Genomic DNA, 16,654 nt, shown 5'->3' on the forward strand with positions numbered 1-16,654 from the left:
AATCATTTCGTTGTCGAATGAAATTAGATTTATAAAACATAACTAAAATACTTTTGTAAAATGATATCTAATAAATAAATATGGTAAATTTTAGATCTATTTTACATATATCTATTGTATTGCAAATATATCAATATGATCAATTTATTAATATTTTAATATAATAATATTAATATATTAGCTAATATATAAACATTATTAACATATTTTAATATAATAACATAAGAAATAATAAAAATATAATTCATTTTTCGTAATTAGATATATGAATGAAATAAAACATACTACGAAATATATTCTTCTCGAAACAAACATTATGATGGCATCAATGATTATTTTTGGTGTTTTTCCAATTAATCGCGTATGTTATATTTTTATTAACATTTAATTATTTTTTATTATAATTCTCGCTTCCTAACGATATTAAAAACGATATTTATTAAACTTTCATTTTATTATTATAGAAACAACCGATATGAGTATCATCTCAATGTATTTTTATGATAATCAGTGGATATCAAAGAGTATACACATATGACTGCTTGGACAGCTAATGATTTAAAGGAAAATGTAATTATAATAAAAATTGAAGTTTATCTCTTTTTATTTAGTAAATTAATAATAAATTATAAATAATGTGAATTAGCATATTTTATATGAGCATAAAAGCTATTACATTTGTAGAATTATTTTGGCAAAAAGTAATTAATATTTTATAATAAATTAATAATGATACTGTTACGATTTTAGAGTAAGCAAATTGGAATGGAAATATATAATGTACCATGGTTTGAAAAATCACAATATAAAAATATGTTGCGATGCGTCATATGTCGGCCAAACTAGCAGACAGTTAAAGAAACGAATTTCTGAACACCGAAATCACATCCGACGAAATATGTACGTCACAACCTTCGGTTATAACGGTAATTGTGCATAAAAGGGGCCTCCTCTCCGATTTGCTTTATTTTTAAATATGATATAGGGGAGATCTTCCCGAGTAATTTTGTATATATATATATATATATATATATATATATATATATATATATATATATATATATATAAGGGTCGGACTCAAATAGTTTTGGAGATAGAGGCTGAAAAAGGATAAAAATAATAAATACAAAAATTCGCATGGAAAGTCGCAAATAAATGTAGATATTATAATTTTACCATGTCATATATGTTTAAGGAAATATATTTAATAGAATATATGTATTTGTAAACTTTGCTTTTTCTTGCAAAATACACGCGGGGACATCGCATGTTCCGCCCCTCCGTAGGGGGGGCTACAATTTTAGAAGATATAACCCAACCTGTGTCTGAAGTGTAGGAAATACCTTGATATATGACATTTCGCTTTACATGGTTCATATGGTTTATGTAAGTTTGTAACTTTCTATGCGAAGCCAGATATATTCCACACTTCAGACACGGGTTGGGTTAGATTATATCTTCCGAAAGTGGAGCCCCCCCGTAGGGGGGGGCGGAACATATGGTGTCTCTGCATGTACTTTGCAAGATAAAGCAAAGTTTACAAATACATATATTCTATTAAAATTATTTTTGAATTTATTATTTTTATCCTTTTTCAGCCTATATCTCCAAAACTATTTGAGTCCAACCCTTATATATATAGGGGAGAAGGGGGCACTTTAGGACAGGGGCAGTATAGGACATTTCGAATAAAAAACAAATTTGTCACTTTTTTTTCCGTTGAACGCATTTTGCGGTTAGCATTCAGTCAAGAGACAAATGTCACATGAGAGCTTCCGCGCTGTTAACTGTCAAACCTACAAACTATTAATAATTTTCGCTGACTGGTGTAATTATTTTGGCTCGCAAATGTAAGTACTTTACATTAAACTATTGCTCAAAAGGAATCTATTGGTATATTCTGGTTAAGATTATATGTTTTGCGTTGTAATGAGCGAAATACAACGATTAATAAAAGAGTTGGTATGATATATTACGTTTTTTTTTTCAAGTTAGAGTTGAGGCAGTATTGGACGAAATTTACATTTAAGACATGTCCCAATGTGCCCCGTAACTGTTGCTAAAATAAATTTTGTGTCATTTGTTGAGTCAGAGTTTGCATGTTGAAATATTTTTTTCTTTAGGTACATTTAAAGTATAAGAATGGTGCGAAATTACAAAAAGAAAAGAGCTACATCTGTCAACGAGGAAGACTTGAAGAAAGCCATGCAACATGTCTTGGATGACACTCAGAGGAGCTGCAAATGCTTTCGGAATTACAAAAAGCACACTAGGCTATCGCTTGAAAAATATTAAAAACAACAAAAAGTCTAAAAGTGAAGATTTTTCTTCCAAGTATTCAGTCTGCCAGATTTTTACTAATTTAGAAGAAAATATGTTAGAAAATTACATGCTGAAATGTTGTAAAATGAAGTACTTAACATATCGCCAAGCTAGAACCGTAAGCATATGAATATGCTAAGGCTTTGAAAAAATGCCCAGAATCATGGGAACAAAATCAACTTGCTGGAATTGAATGGATGAAAGGTTTCATGCGAAGGCATAAAAATCTTTCTTTGCGCAAACCAGAAAATACGAGCTTATCAAGAGCTACTAGCTTTAATCGGCATAATGTAACTGAATTTCAAAACAACTTAGAGAGAGCGCTTCAAAAGGCAACATTTACACCGGATCGCATATTCAACTTAGACAAGACCAATATTATGACCGTTGTGCAAGTCCCTAATATTATAGCTCAGCGTGGGCAAAAACAAATAGGACAAAGTGTCTCAGCCGAAAGAGGGCAACTCATAACAATGTGTGGAATTGTTAATGCTGCTGGAAATTCGATACCACCCGTTTTTATTTTTCCAAGAGCGAGATTCCATGAACATATGCTCACAGGAGGTCCAAATGATTGTATCGGCTTTGCTAATAGCCCCACTAGTGGGTGGATGACAGCGGCATTGTTTATAAAAGTGATGGAATACTTAAACAAGTACACAAGATGCAGCAAAGTAGACATGATCCTGTTATTACTAGATAATCATGAAAGCCATTGTACTATAGACGTTATAAATTTTTGCCGAGATAATGGCATTGTTCTGGTCACATTTCCACCGCATTGCACACATAGGCTTCAGCCTCTCGATGTTTCAGTCATGGGGCCTTTTAAACAGAAACTTTCTATCTCTCAAAACGATTGGCTGTTAAACCACCCGGGGAAGACCATAACAATTCATGATTTGGCCGGCATAGTGACACCTGCTTATAACGCATCATTCACTCCAAATAATATTACTTCAGGGTTTAGAAAACCTGGTATCTACCCTTTCTCTAGAAATGCTTTCACAAATGACGACTTCGAATGTGCAGAGGTAACAAATCGTGCCTTCAAACAAATTTCGAGGCACGAAACTACAGAAACTACTGTTACATTTGATCAAGCCTCTTCAGATTATAATGGTCCAAGCATTGTAGATGAGCAATCCTCAAATACCTCAAGTAATCCAACTCAAATGCGAATAGAACAACCGCCACCAGAAGCTAGTGCATCAGCTGTCCAAAATAGAGAGCCATCAACTTTAATTGAAAATGCTGCATTATCTAAATCGATTTGTTCACCTGAAATGATAAGACCTTTTCCTAAAGCACCTTTGCAAAAGGAAGGGTCAAGGGGTAGAAGAAAGGGAAGATCACGCATTTTGACGGATACACCTGAAAAAATAGCAATAGAAGCAGCATATGTAGAACGACAGAAAAGATTAGAAAAGTCAGGACTTAGAAAAATTAAGATATCTCAGCAAGGACAACAAAAATCGAAACCAAAGGAGCCAAAATTTCAAACAAAGATTCTAGTCCAGAAGATACGGAAGAAGAAAATTATTGTTCCTTTAATGACACTGCTTTGGAATTAACAGCTAAAGATGATGTTTTGTTAAATACAGAAGATTTTAACGTAGATAGTCTAAATCCTGGAGATTTTTGTTTAGTGAAATGTTCATCTGAAAAAAATATCTTGTCTTTGGTTTTTGTTGGCAAAGTAGAAGAAAAAATTTTAAACGGTTTTACTGTTAATTTTTTGAAAAAGAAACCAGGATTTTACAAATTTTTCTTTCCTGAAAAGAAGGATGAATGGCCAATGACTGCTACGGATATTTTAGCCAAATTGCCACCACCAAACGATGCAGGTGCACTTCGAGAACTGCAGAAATTATGACGTTTACATTTAATTTTTCTAGCTTTAAACTTGGCTGATTAATTTTAAGTTTATTACGATCTCAATTTTCTTTTGTTACGTAGAAAGTTATTTTTGAAAGTCTAAGAAAGTTATTTTTGTTAAATTTTAACTTTTTAATTTGTTACAAAATTAACCTTTTTAGTGCCAGCGGGCCGATATATCGGCCCTCGGTACTTGTGCGAAAAATGCCACGGACCGATGTATCGGCCTCGTTTGTTTACATTCAGATTATCATTCCTCTGAGTGTCAAGTGGCCTTCGCTATACTATTTTACTATACTAACATTGTATTCCATATCCTTTAAGTTTGAAAAGAATAAATAGTAAAATTTTCCTCCAGGAAATCGGCATTTTCTTCTTTATAAAGCTATTCATAGAAGCGCACATATCAAATCGGTCCGTGGCATTCTTCGCATGTACTGCGTAGATGGGCCTGGCACTAAAAGGGTTAATAATTTTAACTTAATACTTTAATTTTTTTAAAGAGAGTTGTTAGATATTTTATTATTTAAAAGAAAATGAGACTGATTCTTGCCTTAATTAAAGTTTTAATAGGTGGACACTTATGTTTATTTCATTGCGTAATACAAATTACCTATTGTTAAAGAAAAAATATATTAAAAAAGATTTAAGACTGTTGCCTAGTAAGAGATTTATTATTTTTAATAAATAAAGTGAGAAGAGAATTATCTCGATTTTTCATTATCGGTCCTAAACTGCCCCAGCAGCGTCCTAAACTTCCCCTTCAGGGAGGCAGATTAGGACAGAGAAAATACTTTTTTAAAAGATAAAAACAATGCACTACTTTCAAATGTGTTTCTTTTACCATACGTTTATATTGAACATTAACAATTAAATTAACTTATAATTGTAGCGGAGAATCAATTTCTTAACCTTTAGAGGGCCGGGATTTGAGATCTTAAAACTTCCTTTGAAAATGCCTCAAACTTGTGTCTTATATCATAGGTTTACTATATACAAAGTTCCGATCATGGGTCGAGCCGATATATCGGCTTTCCGGCCCGCTAGGGTAAGGAAAAATTTTTGAATTTTCAATTTTGCAAAAAAGGCTTGTATAAGGGTTTCCAGGGTTGCTGAATACAACGGTAATGTCAAATTTCGAAAATTTTCACTCCTAACCTCATTATTATCCCGAAAAATTCAAATATTACAACTCTCCTTTAGCGTTACCCGGAGCTAACGACGCGGACGTAGAGAGTTTATGTAGCTCCTTTATTTTTTTGTTTTTTGCAGGTTTTTTTATTTTTTTTTATTTTAATTTTTTAAATTTTTTTAAAATTTTGTTACTAAAAATTTTCGTTTTTTTAGAATTTTAAAATTATTTCCAATTTATTTCATATATTTATAAAGCATTTTTTATGGTAATGTACCTACTGCACTAGTGCAATTAGTTAGAGTGAAAGAAAGTATGTTTGTCTCTTTCTAACTTATTGCATTAGTGCAGCAGTGCAGCTGAAAAGAACAGACCCTTTGTGTGTATAAAAGTGTGTGTGCGTGTGTAAATGTGTGTTCATGTATGCTAGAGTGCTTGTATATGTCTTACATCTATGAGAAAATAATTTTCAGTTAGAGCCGATATATCGGTTTTCCGGCCCTCTAAAGGTTAATTGACTGTTCGAAGCAGAGCGCTTACTAGACCTCCGCGGGATGCAATTTAGCGTCACCTACGCGTCGAGAACAAATTCGTTTAAATCTCGTTTGTGAAATAATATTTTCTGACGAGGAGACGACTTGCTTATGGGACAATGTAATCAAGAAAGAATTGTTAAAACTCTTTACTAGAAAATTAACTCAATAAAATCAATAAAAAAGTTTTATATAGTTAATATTACATAGATTAAATAGAAATTATATACGCATGAATAATGAAGCTTAGAAAATAAGTAAAAGGTATAAAAGTATGATATGTTTATTGAATTAATAAATTGCTTTTATTCTTTATAACACATTATTTTCATTGATACAGAAAAACTAGTTTACCAAAAGTAAGTAAAATTACAAAAAGAATTAAGGTATTTTGTTTTAATAAATGATAAGGAAACTCCAATCTTGAACTGCAATTTATTAAAATCATAATTAGCAAATTTCTTTATTATATTCTTTTTAAATCGTTTAATGTTACAGTGTCGATTGAAAATGATTTACTGAGATTTAGATATGTAACAATAAAATAAATAAATAAAGATAATTGTTTTCGAAAAAAATAACATTTGTAATAACTTCTCCATATTATGCATAACTGCATTATTACACTCAATTATTCACGTATATTCTGTCAGAAATGTAACAATATAATTTTTATTAAATTTAAATAAAAATTATAGATTTAAAATATTTTATGGATGTATAACATTTTAATTAGCACTATGCGTTATTGCCATTTTGTTTTTTTTTATTAAATTAATGTTCTTCTTTATCAAATTATATGTTTTGCTCTCCAACATGATAGGATATTCCTTGTTAGCATATTTCGGAGTTTGCCTTTTGTCGCAAACCATATCTTCGTCAGACGGAATCAAATCGTGAATTAAGTATGAGAACTTGTCGAAAGGACAAAGCATTTCACAACCTGGTATCTGAAGCTCGTCAAAGATTGACGGAATGCCTCGATAATATAAAAACTATATAAAAGATTTATAAAATTATAAAATAATACTTATTGTTAGTAAAACAAACGCGACATGAATAATTAAATTTATATCTTCATATATTAATGGATAATTTAATTGACATAATCATCTTTCTTTAATTGTTTAATATTTTTATTAAAAAACTAATTAAAAATTTCATAGAAAACAAGGATTGATAAATTAAAAATTATAACAAATAAGAAAAATAATATTAATTTTAATATTGATTTACATCGCAAAAGATATGATATATTTTTGGATTTCAAGATATTCTATATATCTCGAGAAATCATAGATTGAATTAATATTGACGCGTAATTAATCAGAGAAATAAAGAAATATTATGTTTGATAACGTACTCACTTTCACGTAATACTGCTTGTTTTGCTCCAATAATTCTAAAATAACCGCACTAGAGTATTCAGGTACATGAGGTTTATACAAATTAAATGCTTGTAACATCGCCGCGATGTTAGTTTCGTGACCGCTATACAAATAAAGCTTTGTATTCGATGGGATTGGATTTTTTCCAGTTATCATATTGTTGAGTATTGCGCGAATCATCGGGCCTGAAGCAGAAAAGAACTCTTATAAGTATATATCGTAAAAAGTATCTACAAATATAATTATAAAGATAAAATTTTCTAGACATATCTTACCAGCTAAGAGCTTTCTTATTAAAGGAGTAAAACCGGCAATATTATATGCGAATACAATTGTATCGAACAGTGGCCCATCAGGAAAGTAATCGTGCACCCATTCGGGAAGAGTTAGATTCATGGATGACTCCGCTATGAAAGTATGATACAAAAAGTGCAAATCCAAAGGCTTCTCGATATTTCTACCGGATAATTCCGACAACTTGTCTATTATGTCCTTAAATCGGGACATCTTCTTTTTTATTTCGGGCAAATTCAATATACGATCGTACTCATCAAGATATCTGAAACGCATCTTAGATATAAATCTATTCCTCTTTCGTATAAATTTTTGAGTTTGAAAAAATATTTCTTTATCTTCATATTTATAATATTTAAAGTTGTTTTCTTAAAATATCTTTTTATTAATTGTCTATACATATATTGTATTTTATCTTTATTTATTTTTTCGGAAATACATATATCAAAGATTTTATTAGATATAGATAAATATTTCCAGTTAAACAATAAGTTTCTGTTTACGGTTTCCTTCGATTTATGTCTGATAACATTAGTCAAACTTACTTTGGACAATCATAACCCAAGTAAAAATTGTCGTCGATACGTGATATATATGTCACCGGAATTGGTTGCCAGTTTAAATCAGTGTTCCATCGTTGTCGATGATTCGTAGGCGGAAACAAAGCAGCAAGGACGAGCTGCAGGGACATCTTTGTTCGATCATAATCGGAACTGTGTCCCACGACGAGTTTTGGCAAATACAGATCACCCAGGAAGTCTTTATATCTAGCCCGCAAAGCTTGTCCCAAATCATATTCACGTTTTTTGCCATGCTATAGAAATTTATAAATAATTGAATGGTTTTATCAATTTTAAATCATTAAATATGCATTAGTTGATTTTCGATCAGATTAACATTGAACCGAATTTAATTTAATTTTAAATCAATATATTCTACTTTAAAATAGAAATTCATTTTATAAAAAGTTTTATTTTCTGAAAATAGATTAGCATGTGTTAGCTTTATAATTTCTCAGCAAAAGATTTTAAAATAAATTTTGTGCATGAAAATTTTGTGCACGTGTGTATGATTTTAGAAGATCGAAAATCACATACACACAAAATGTTCGTGAATATTCAATATTATAGATATTGGTTTATAACATTTCCATTAATTCATTCTTTTAGTTCTACTTTTCTTCAGAAAAAATATTAAAGTGAAATAAAATAAAGTTACATTATTTACATTGGTTAATTGACCGACACCTGTCGGAAAAAATGAATCATTTACGTATGGATCAGTCGGAAACGATTCATCTCTGTCATTACTGGGTGTTCGATCGCCATGTCTAAGCACCTATGTACAAAAGTTGAGTGAAAACAATTATTATTAATTATTTGCAGTCGGAAATTTAAATAATCCAAAAAAAGAGAATTTGGTTAGGTTTAAATTATATACAGGGTGTTTCATAAGTGGTGGGCAAAATTTCAGGAATGGATTCCTCATGCTTAGAGAAAAAAAAAAGTTAATCAACATAGGTCCGGAAATGATTAGTTTTTGAGTTATTAAGATTTTTGTAATACAAAATTTTGTCTCATTTCTCGTCTTAGAAGTCCTTTTACAGGCATCAACAATGTTTTTCAAGTTCGGCGGCCTATGTTTACGTTAGCGCGGTGTATTATTCTTATTCTTCTTTACAATTCCATACTTTTTTCATGTATACACGAACACTCTGCCGTATGTTAATAACTCAAAAACTAATCATTTCCGGATCTATGTTGATTAACTTTTTTTTCTTCTCTAAGCATAAGGAATCCATTCCTGAAATTTTGCCCACCACTTATGAAACACCCTGTTTATTATTATCTTATATTTTATTTAATTTTAATTTTATTTTATTTAATTTTAATTTTAATTTTAATTTTATATTTGATTTTAATATAAAGTGCTAAATGTTATCTTAAATTAAAAAAGTTAACAATAATATCTTACCACATTAATTAATTTTAATTCAGGCTGTATACTTGCAGTCAGAATCGCGTTTAGACTGATGACTAGAGTTATCGACAAATAATTGTCGAGAATGCAGAACGACACCATGTTACTGATACCTAATGTGAAAATGTAATGTCATTCGATTTATAGTTAATTCCAATTCGAGAATGATAAATGTCGTGATAGCGATACAGTGATAAAAGCTTCTTTATATAAACAACTGTAAAAATGTGCAAACTATAATCTTCGTTCTTTCTTTGTTTGAAATAAACTTGCGAATAATAGCATGCTTACGTTAACCGTAAAATGAGTGCAAGATAAAGATAAGAAATAAGTACGAATAAAGAGCTTAAAACATTTTTTAAAATGCTGCAAGAGATAAAAGGCCTTATTTGACTGAAGAAGCACTAATATGTGCAGAAAGGTCCTACATTTGTATGTATATATATAATAAATTAAATTATATATAATAAATTATACAGGGTGTCCCTGAGCATGTGCTCACGCACTTGTGAGGAGGTAGAGCGCAGTAAATAAAATAAAGAAATCCTATTCCATGTAACGATTTTTGTAATAATAATAGAAATATTAATTATTGAAAGTTCATCACAGTTACTTTCAAGGTCAATTTTAAGATTGACAGAGGCACTTTCAGAAAAAACGTTTGATACAAAAGTTTCTTATTTTTTCACGTACAATTCGAATCTGTAATAAAAAGTACCATGTTCCCCTAAAAAAATTCAACTTCCGATCCGGATGGCGTATTTCCGGTCGGAATCAAAAGTTGAAAATATCACCATTTGATAGAGCGTACCCGATTTACTTAAAAATTGTTCGCGATTTTTGACAAAAGCCATTCATTTTCATTTTAAAAGGGGTGTACGGGTGGTCTGGGACACCCTGTATAATAAATTATATTAAATAAATTAAATTATATATTAATATAGTAAATTATATTAAATACAATTTTCAAGGAGAAATTTGCTCGAGTCAGCCTTCTTTATGACTTACCTTTATGACTTAATCTTTTGATGAAAGATCTTTTATTTAACGGCTTGAGAGAAAATATCGTTGATATTTCAAAAACGATAAATATTTGGAATAATACATACACACATACACTTCTCGCAAAAATTAAGGGAGCAAAAAAAAATTCCAAATTTTTCGGTGATTTTTGACGGGCTGTATTTAGGTGAAAAATGGTCGTATCGAGGTCGTTAAAAAAGCATTTTGAAGCTCCAAGATTCTAGTTTTCAGATTTTTTGCTCAAAAATTTTTAGGAACAACAGTTTTCACGTGAACATAACAAATAGCGCGAAAAAAAATTTTTGCAAATTTTTTGCATCTTATTTTTCGGTCCACGGGCTTGGAAAAATTTTTTTGAGCTAAACCATTGCATGGATCAGATAGCCTGTTTATCCCGCTTTAATTTCTTTTTTTAATTTTTTCTCTACGTTGATTTCTCGCGGAGCTATCGGATTTTGAATGAAAAAGGATCCTTTTGTCTTCAACCACTGATATCTCAGCAACCAATGGGCGTATCGAAAATTGAAGGGCAGTTTTGAAATCTGGAATAAATTTCCTACAAGATTCCTCCACGACTTTTGGGAAAAAAAATTTTTTCTACCCTCGGTATTGAGTTGTAAAAAGTGAAAAAAAGTGACTTTTTCCCTTGTTTTGGTAAATCGACTGCATCTTTGCAAATATTGATGGAAAGGCTGATGTTTGAAGGAATTTTTACAGCTCAATATACCCCCAATAGCCCTGTAAATCGCCAGATCGATCCACTGAGCGGGTTTTCTGGACCGATTGATCAAAATTTCAGAAAAAATTAAAGGAGCAAGATTTTTGTTGCTAAACATCGTGTAATCTCCTTAAAAATGGAAAAATTGATTTTTTTTCGACTTTTCTCACAATTCTGCATCTGTTACTGGTTAATTTTGAAAAAAAAAAAATTTTTTTTAATTTTCAAAAAAAATTTTTTTATTATGACAAAATCAATTACTAAAGTTTTCTTGCGAAAATTTTGATTTGTTACTTATCAACCGCCGGCATTTGCGTTACCCAAAGCGTACCACGTGGAGGTTGCACGGTCGGATTTACGCTTCTTTTGTGCTTACGCACATGTGTGTGTGTGGTTCTTTAAGAAAAATGAGACCCCGTGGTTCGTCAGTTCCACAGTATTTTATGACTCCAAACTCATTCTCTGAAGAGAGTGTGTGTGTGTGTGTGTGTGTGTGTGTTTAGTATCTAGTGTTGCCGCCTCTACTCCGAATCACCGCTTGCAACCTTGCACGCATATTCGAAATGCAATTCCGGATCATCGACTGCGGAATCCTTCGCCAAGTTGCAATTAAGGCGCGCTCTAGAGCAGCCAAATTGTTTAAATTTGGGTAATTTTCACGCAATCGACGGCCCAGGACATCCCAGACGTGCTCAATAGGATTGAGATCAGGGCTCATCGCAGGATGCCTCAACAACGTAATGTCATGTCTCTGAAAAAACTGACGTGTTATGTTCGCTGTGTGAGGGCGAGCATTATCCTGCATAAAAATGAATCCTCTCGTGTTTTGTCTTCGAGGTAACACAAACAGTCTCAAGATTTGGTCGATGTAGCGCCTAGCATTAAGGTTTTCGCGGACAATAACCAAAGGAGTTCGCGATGACCGTGAAACTCCAGCCCAAACCATCACTGATCCTCCATTGTAAGCTGCAACGGGACGAATGAAGTTTTGTGCATAACGTTCTCCCTGACGACGCCAAACTCGGGGTCTTCTGTCGTTACCGTACAGACAAAACCGAGACTCGTCAGAGAACAGAACATTACTCCATTGCTACATGTTCCAGTTCATGTTGGCGAGCGTACGCTAGGCGAGCTCTGCAATGTGCGGGTGTTAACATTGGCCCCCGAGCAGCATTTCTGGCTCGCAATCCAGCTTCGCGAAGACGATTACCAACCGTTGATCTGGATATGTTTCGCGGTCGCCTTCGTTGTTGTTGCTGCTGTCGACGGTTTGGAAAATTCTGAGCGACAACGTTAGCTGGAACAAAAGATTCTTGACGTACACGTCGAACGATTGCCCGATCGTCCCGACGAGTCGTTACGCGATGTCGACCTTGTCCAGCTCGTCGCTCATATCCAGCAGTTTCCAAATAACGGTTGTAGGCACGAGACACAACCGAAGAACTAATGCCCAGTCTGTCACCAACCTCCCGATATCTGTACCCCTCTTGGACAAGAGTCACTAGCTGAGCGACTTCTGGTACAGATAAATGCCGCCTAGGCATGATGAAAAAATTAAAAAAAATTAAAGTTTACAAAAACTTTTCGTTAATTTTTTTTTATCGAGTTTTCAAAAAAATGATTAGTTTTGAAAAAAACTGTTGATTGGTTTTTTTTACCAAAGACGATGAGTTTTGAGAAACACTGTTTTTTTTTTTACACTTGTTAGCTTCGCAGAAAAAGTCGAGAATTTATTGCACGGAATTTCGTAGAACGAGTATTACTCGATTATGAAGCGAGTACTGACTCGATTTTGAAGAGATTGACCTTTTCAATACCTCAATTTTTCTTATTAAAATTTAATTGAATTAATAAAAAGTTGATATCCCCGAGGTGTACCCAGTACTCGTTAAAAAAAAATATGTAATTGTTAATTGCAAATTACATATTTTTTCTTCGAAACAACTATGTTTTTTCTTTACACCAATTGATTCCTCTCATTATTTTGTACATAAAAGTATTAAGGTAAGATAATCGAAAAATGAATATTTTACTAGATATCTTATGGTTTATGTAAAATTAAGAAATTATTTCAAGCCTCATAACTCGAAAAGTACTCAATGAAGAAATACTTTATTATAGTGTTTTGGAAAGCTCTCGAGATAAGCTACAAGAATAAGTAACAAAAAATAGGGGGTTACATTTAAGAAATTGAAGGTGACCTTCACGTGACCTTCAAACGATTTTTCAAGGTCAAACCAATGACGCTATCTTATGGCCCCCTTTAAGCCATACAACTTTTGTTTGAAACATTTCTTTCTAAAGTGCATAGTTTATGAAATATTCAACCGGTCCGGGACTTTTTGAACACCCTGTATATCTGACAATGAACATTAATCGCAAACACTTTTCGGAAATCAATAATTGAAATAAAATATAATTTTGAATTTCCTATATAACATTTATTATACCATTTTATTGCATATTGATATATGAGGGATCTTGTAAAAAATCTTTCTTATATTCCTATCTTTCTACATATTTCTTCGCATAAAGGATATTTTATTAGAAGTGACGCAAATTTATTGCCAACAATACAAGGAGAGACTTGGAAATTATTTATTAATTATGCGATGTGGAAACATAAAAAATAAAAAGAAAATGTTATATAAATTAAATTATTAATTTATTTTTATTTTTTATAAGATATTATATGTTGTGTATTCTCAAATATCTCCTAAAAAATCAATACTAAAGCAACGAATCATAATTCTTTAAAGTGTATATTTTTACATTTGGTATATAATAAATATATAATACACTTCGCTTTCCTTATGTAATCGAAATGAACACATATATTTATATATGTATATATATATATATATATTTACATACATACACATACACACGAAAAGATAAAAAAATGATTTAAATTTATAAAAACGATTTTCTATCAGTTTCCCATAACTCATCTTTTTACTAGATCGTTCAATTATAATTCAATAATCGTCGAGTTTTATGTATACACTAAACGAATGTTTAATATGATAATTGAATGAATTAATATGAAAAAAATGAAATGTTTTGCAAAAGATAACTTGACTGTGATGTATGATGATAAAGAAAATATACCATAACTAATTTAATTAAAGTTTTATGTTTATACGATGCTTTTATCTCGCATCTGATGTCAGCACGATGTATTATTACTTATACCCTTCTACGAATTGCCATGATGACTAATTAATTCGTACATGACTTTTTGCAATCTGACGGATATTCTATGTTGGGAAATTTGATGTCTGCCTTTTATTACAAATCATTTCGTTGTCGAATGAAATTAGATTTATAAAACATAACTAAAATATTTTTGTAAAATGATATCTAATAAATAAATATGGTAAATTTTAGATCTATTTTACATATATCTATTGTATTGCAAATATATCAATATGATCAATTTATTAATATTTTAATATAATAATATTAATATATTAACTACTATATAAGTAGTATACTAATATATAAACATTATTAACATATTTTAATATAATAACATAAGAAATAATAAAAATATAATTCATTTTTCGTAATTAAATATATGAATGAAATAAAACATACTGAAATATATTCTTCTCAAAACAAACATTATGATGGCATCAATGATTATTTTTGGTGTTTTTCCAATTATTCGCGTATGTTATATTTTAATTAACATTTAATAATTTTTATAATTCTCGCTTTCTAACGATATTTATTTAACTTTCAATTTCTTATTATAGAAACAACCGATATGAGTATCATCTCAATGTATTTTTATGATAATCAGTGGATATCAAAGAGTATACATATATGACTGCTTGGACAGCTGATGATTTAAAGGAAAATGTAATTATAATAAAAATTGAAGTTTATCTCTTTTTATTTAGTAAATTAATAATAAATTATAAATAATGTGAATTAGCATATTTTATATGAGCATAAAAGCTATTAAATTTGTAGAATTATTTTGGCAAAAAGTAATTAATATTTTATAATAAATTAATAATGATACTGTTACGATTTTAGAGTAAACAAATTGGAATGGAAATATATGTGATGTACCATGGTTTGAAAAATCACAATATAAAGATATGTTGCGATGTGTCATATGTCGGCCAAACTAGCAGACAGTTAAAGAATCGAATTTCTGAACGCCGAAATCACATCCGACGAAATACGTCACAATCTTCGGTTTAAAACGGTAATTGTGCATAAAATGGGCCTTCTCTCCAATTTGCTTTATTTTCAAATATGTTATAGGGGAGATCTTCCCGAGTAATTTCGTATACAGAGTCTTCAAAAAGTCCCGGAACGCTAAAATATCTCGAAAACAATCAACTATAATGAAAAATATGTAAGGTACAAAGTTGTAGGACTAAATAAATTGTACCTAATGATGATAAGAATTTGACCTTGGATGAAGTACTCAAGGTCATATGAAGGTCAAGTTGATTTTTTTAAATGAAACTCCCTATTTTTTATTACATATTCTTATAGCTTATTTCAAGTGCTTTCCAAAACACTATAATTAAGTTAGTTTTCATTAAGTACTTTCCGAGTTATAAGGCTTGAAATCATTTCTTAATTTTACATAAACCGTAAAATATCTTGTAAAATATTCATTTTTCGATTATCTTACCTTAATACTTTTATGTACAAAATAATAAGAGGAATCTATTGGTGTGAAGAAAACACATAGTTATTTTTAAGAAAAAATATGTAATTGTTAATTGCAAATTACATATTTTTTCTTCGAAACAACTATGTGTTTTCTTTATACCAATTGATTCCTCTCATTATTTTGTACATAAAAGTATTAAGGTAAGATAATCGAAAAATGAATATTTTACAAGATATTTTACGGTTTATGTAAAATTAAGAAATGATTTCAAGCCTCATAACTCGGAAAGTACTTAATGAAAACTAACTTAATTATAGTGTTTTGGAAAGCTCTTGAAATAAGCTATAAGAATATGCAATAAAAATGGGGAGTTCCATTTAAAAAAATCAACTTGACCTTCATATGATTTTGAGTACTTCATCCTAGGTCAAATTCTTATCATCATTAGGTACATTTTATTTAGTCCTACAATTTTGTTCCTTACATATTTTACATTATAGTTGATCGTTTTCGAGATATTTTAGCGTTCCGGGACTTTTTGAAGACCCTGTATATATATATATATATAAGGGTCGAACTCAAATAGTTTTGGAGATATAGGCTAAAAAAGGATAAAAATAATAAATGCAAAAATTCGCGTGGAAAGTCGCAAATAAATGTAGATATTATAATTTTACCATGTCATACATATTTAATGAAATATATTTAATAGAATATATGTATTTGTAAACTTTGCTTTTTCTT

The 16,654-nt window shown here is 30.7% G+C and overlaps 2 protein-coding genes across 2 annotated transcripts; both read right to left on the reverse strand.

The window, feature by feature from the left end:
- Nucleotides 1-6,210: 6,210 nt before the first annotated feature.
- On the reverse strand, nucleotides 6,211-9,639 carry LOC145964415 (venom acid phosphatase Acph-1-like). Its single transcript, XM_083087133.1, has 6 exons — nucleotides 9,522-9,639; nucleotides 8,775-8,885; nucleotides 8,093-8,361; nucleotides 7,529-7,812; nucleotides 7,233-7,438; nucleotides 6,211-6,860 (listed from the first exon to the last, which is right to left on the reverse strand). The coding sequence occupies exons 1-6, from the start codon at nucleotides 9,627-9,629 to the stop codon at nucleotides 6,594-6,596; spliced, it is 1,245 nt and encodes a 414-aa protein (XP_082943259.1). The 5' UTR covers nucleotides 9,630-9,639; the 3' UTR covers nucleotides 6,211-6,593.
- Nucleotides 9,640-12,347: 2,708 nt separating this feature from the next.
- Nucleotides 12,348-12,812, reverse strand: LOC145964633 (uncharacterized). Its single transcript, XM_083087609.1, has one exon. It carries the CDS (start codon nucleotides 12,810-12,812, stop codon nucleotides 12,348-12,350), a length of 465 nt encoding a protein of 154 aa, XP_082943735.1.
- Between the last annotated feature and the right edge of the window lie 3,842 nt (nucleotides 12,813-16,654).

Source organism: Camponotus vicinus, unplaced genomic scaffold, assembly GCF_025532165.1.
Source record: "Camponotus vicinus isolate PSW18456_S1 unplaced genomic scaffold, iyCamVici1.0 SCAF_13, whole genome shotgun sequence".
NCBI lineage: Eukaryota > Metazoa > Arthropoda > Insecta > Hymenoptera > Formicidae > Camponotus > Camponotus vicinus.

Coding starts and splice junctions, on each gene's coding strand:
- LOC145964415 (XM_083087133.1), bottom strand. CDS start 9,629: ATGGTGTCGTTCTGCATTCTCGACAATTATTTGTCGATAACTCTAGTC. Junction 8,362..8,774: donor GTGTCGGTCAATTAACCAAT/GTAAATAATGTA, acceptor AAATTTCTATAG/CATGGCAAAAAACGTGAATA. Junction 7,813..8,092: donor TTGGGTTATGATTGTCCAAA/GTAAGTTTGACT, acceptor GATGCGTTTCAG/ATATCTTGATGAGTACGATC.
- LOC145964633 (XM_083087609.1), bottom strand. CDS start 12,812: ATGCCTAGGCGGCATTTATCTGTACCAGAAGTCGCTCAGCTAGTGACT.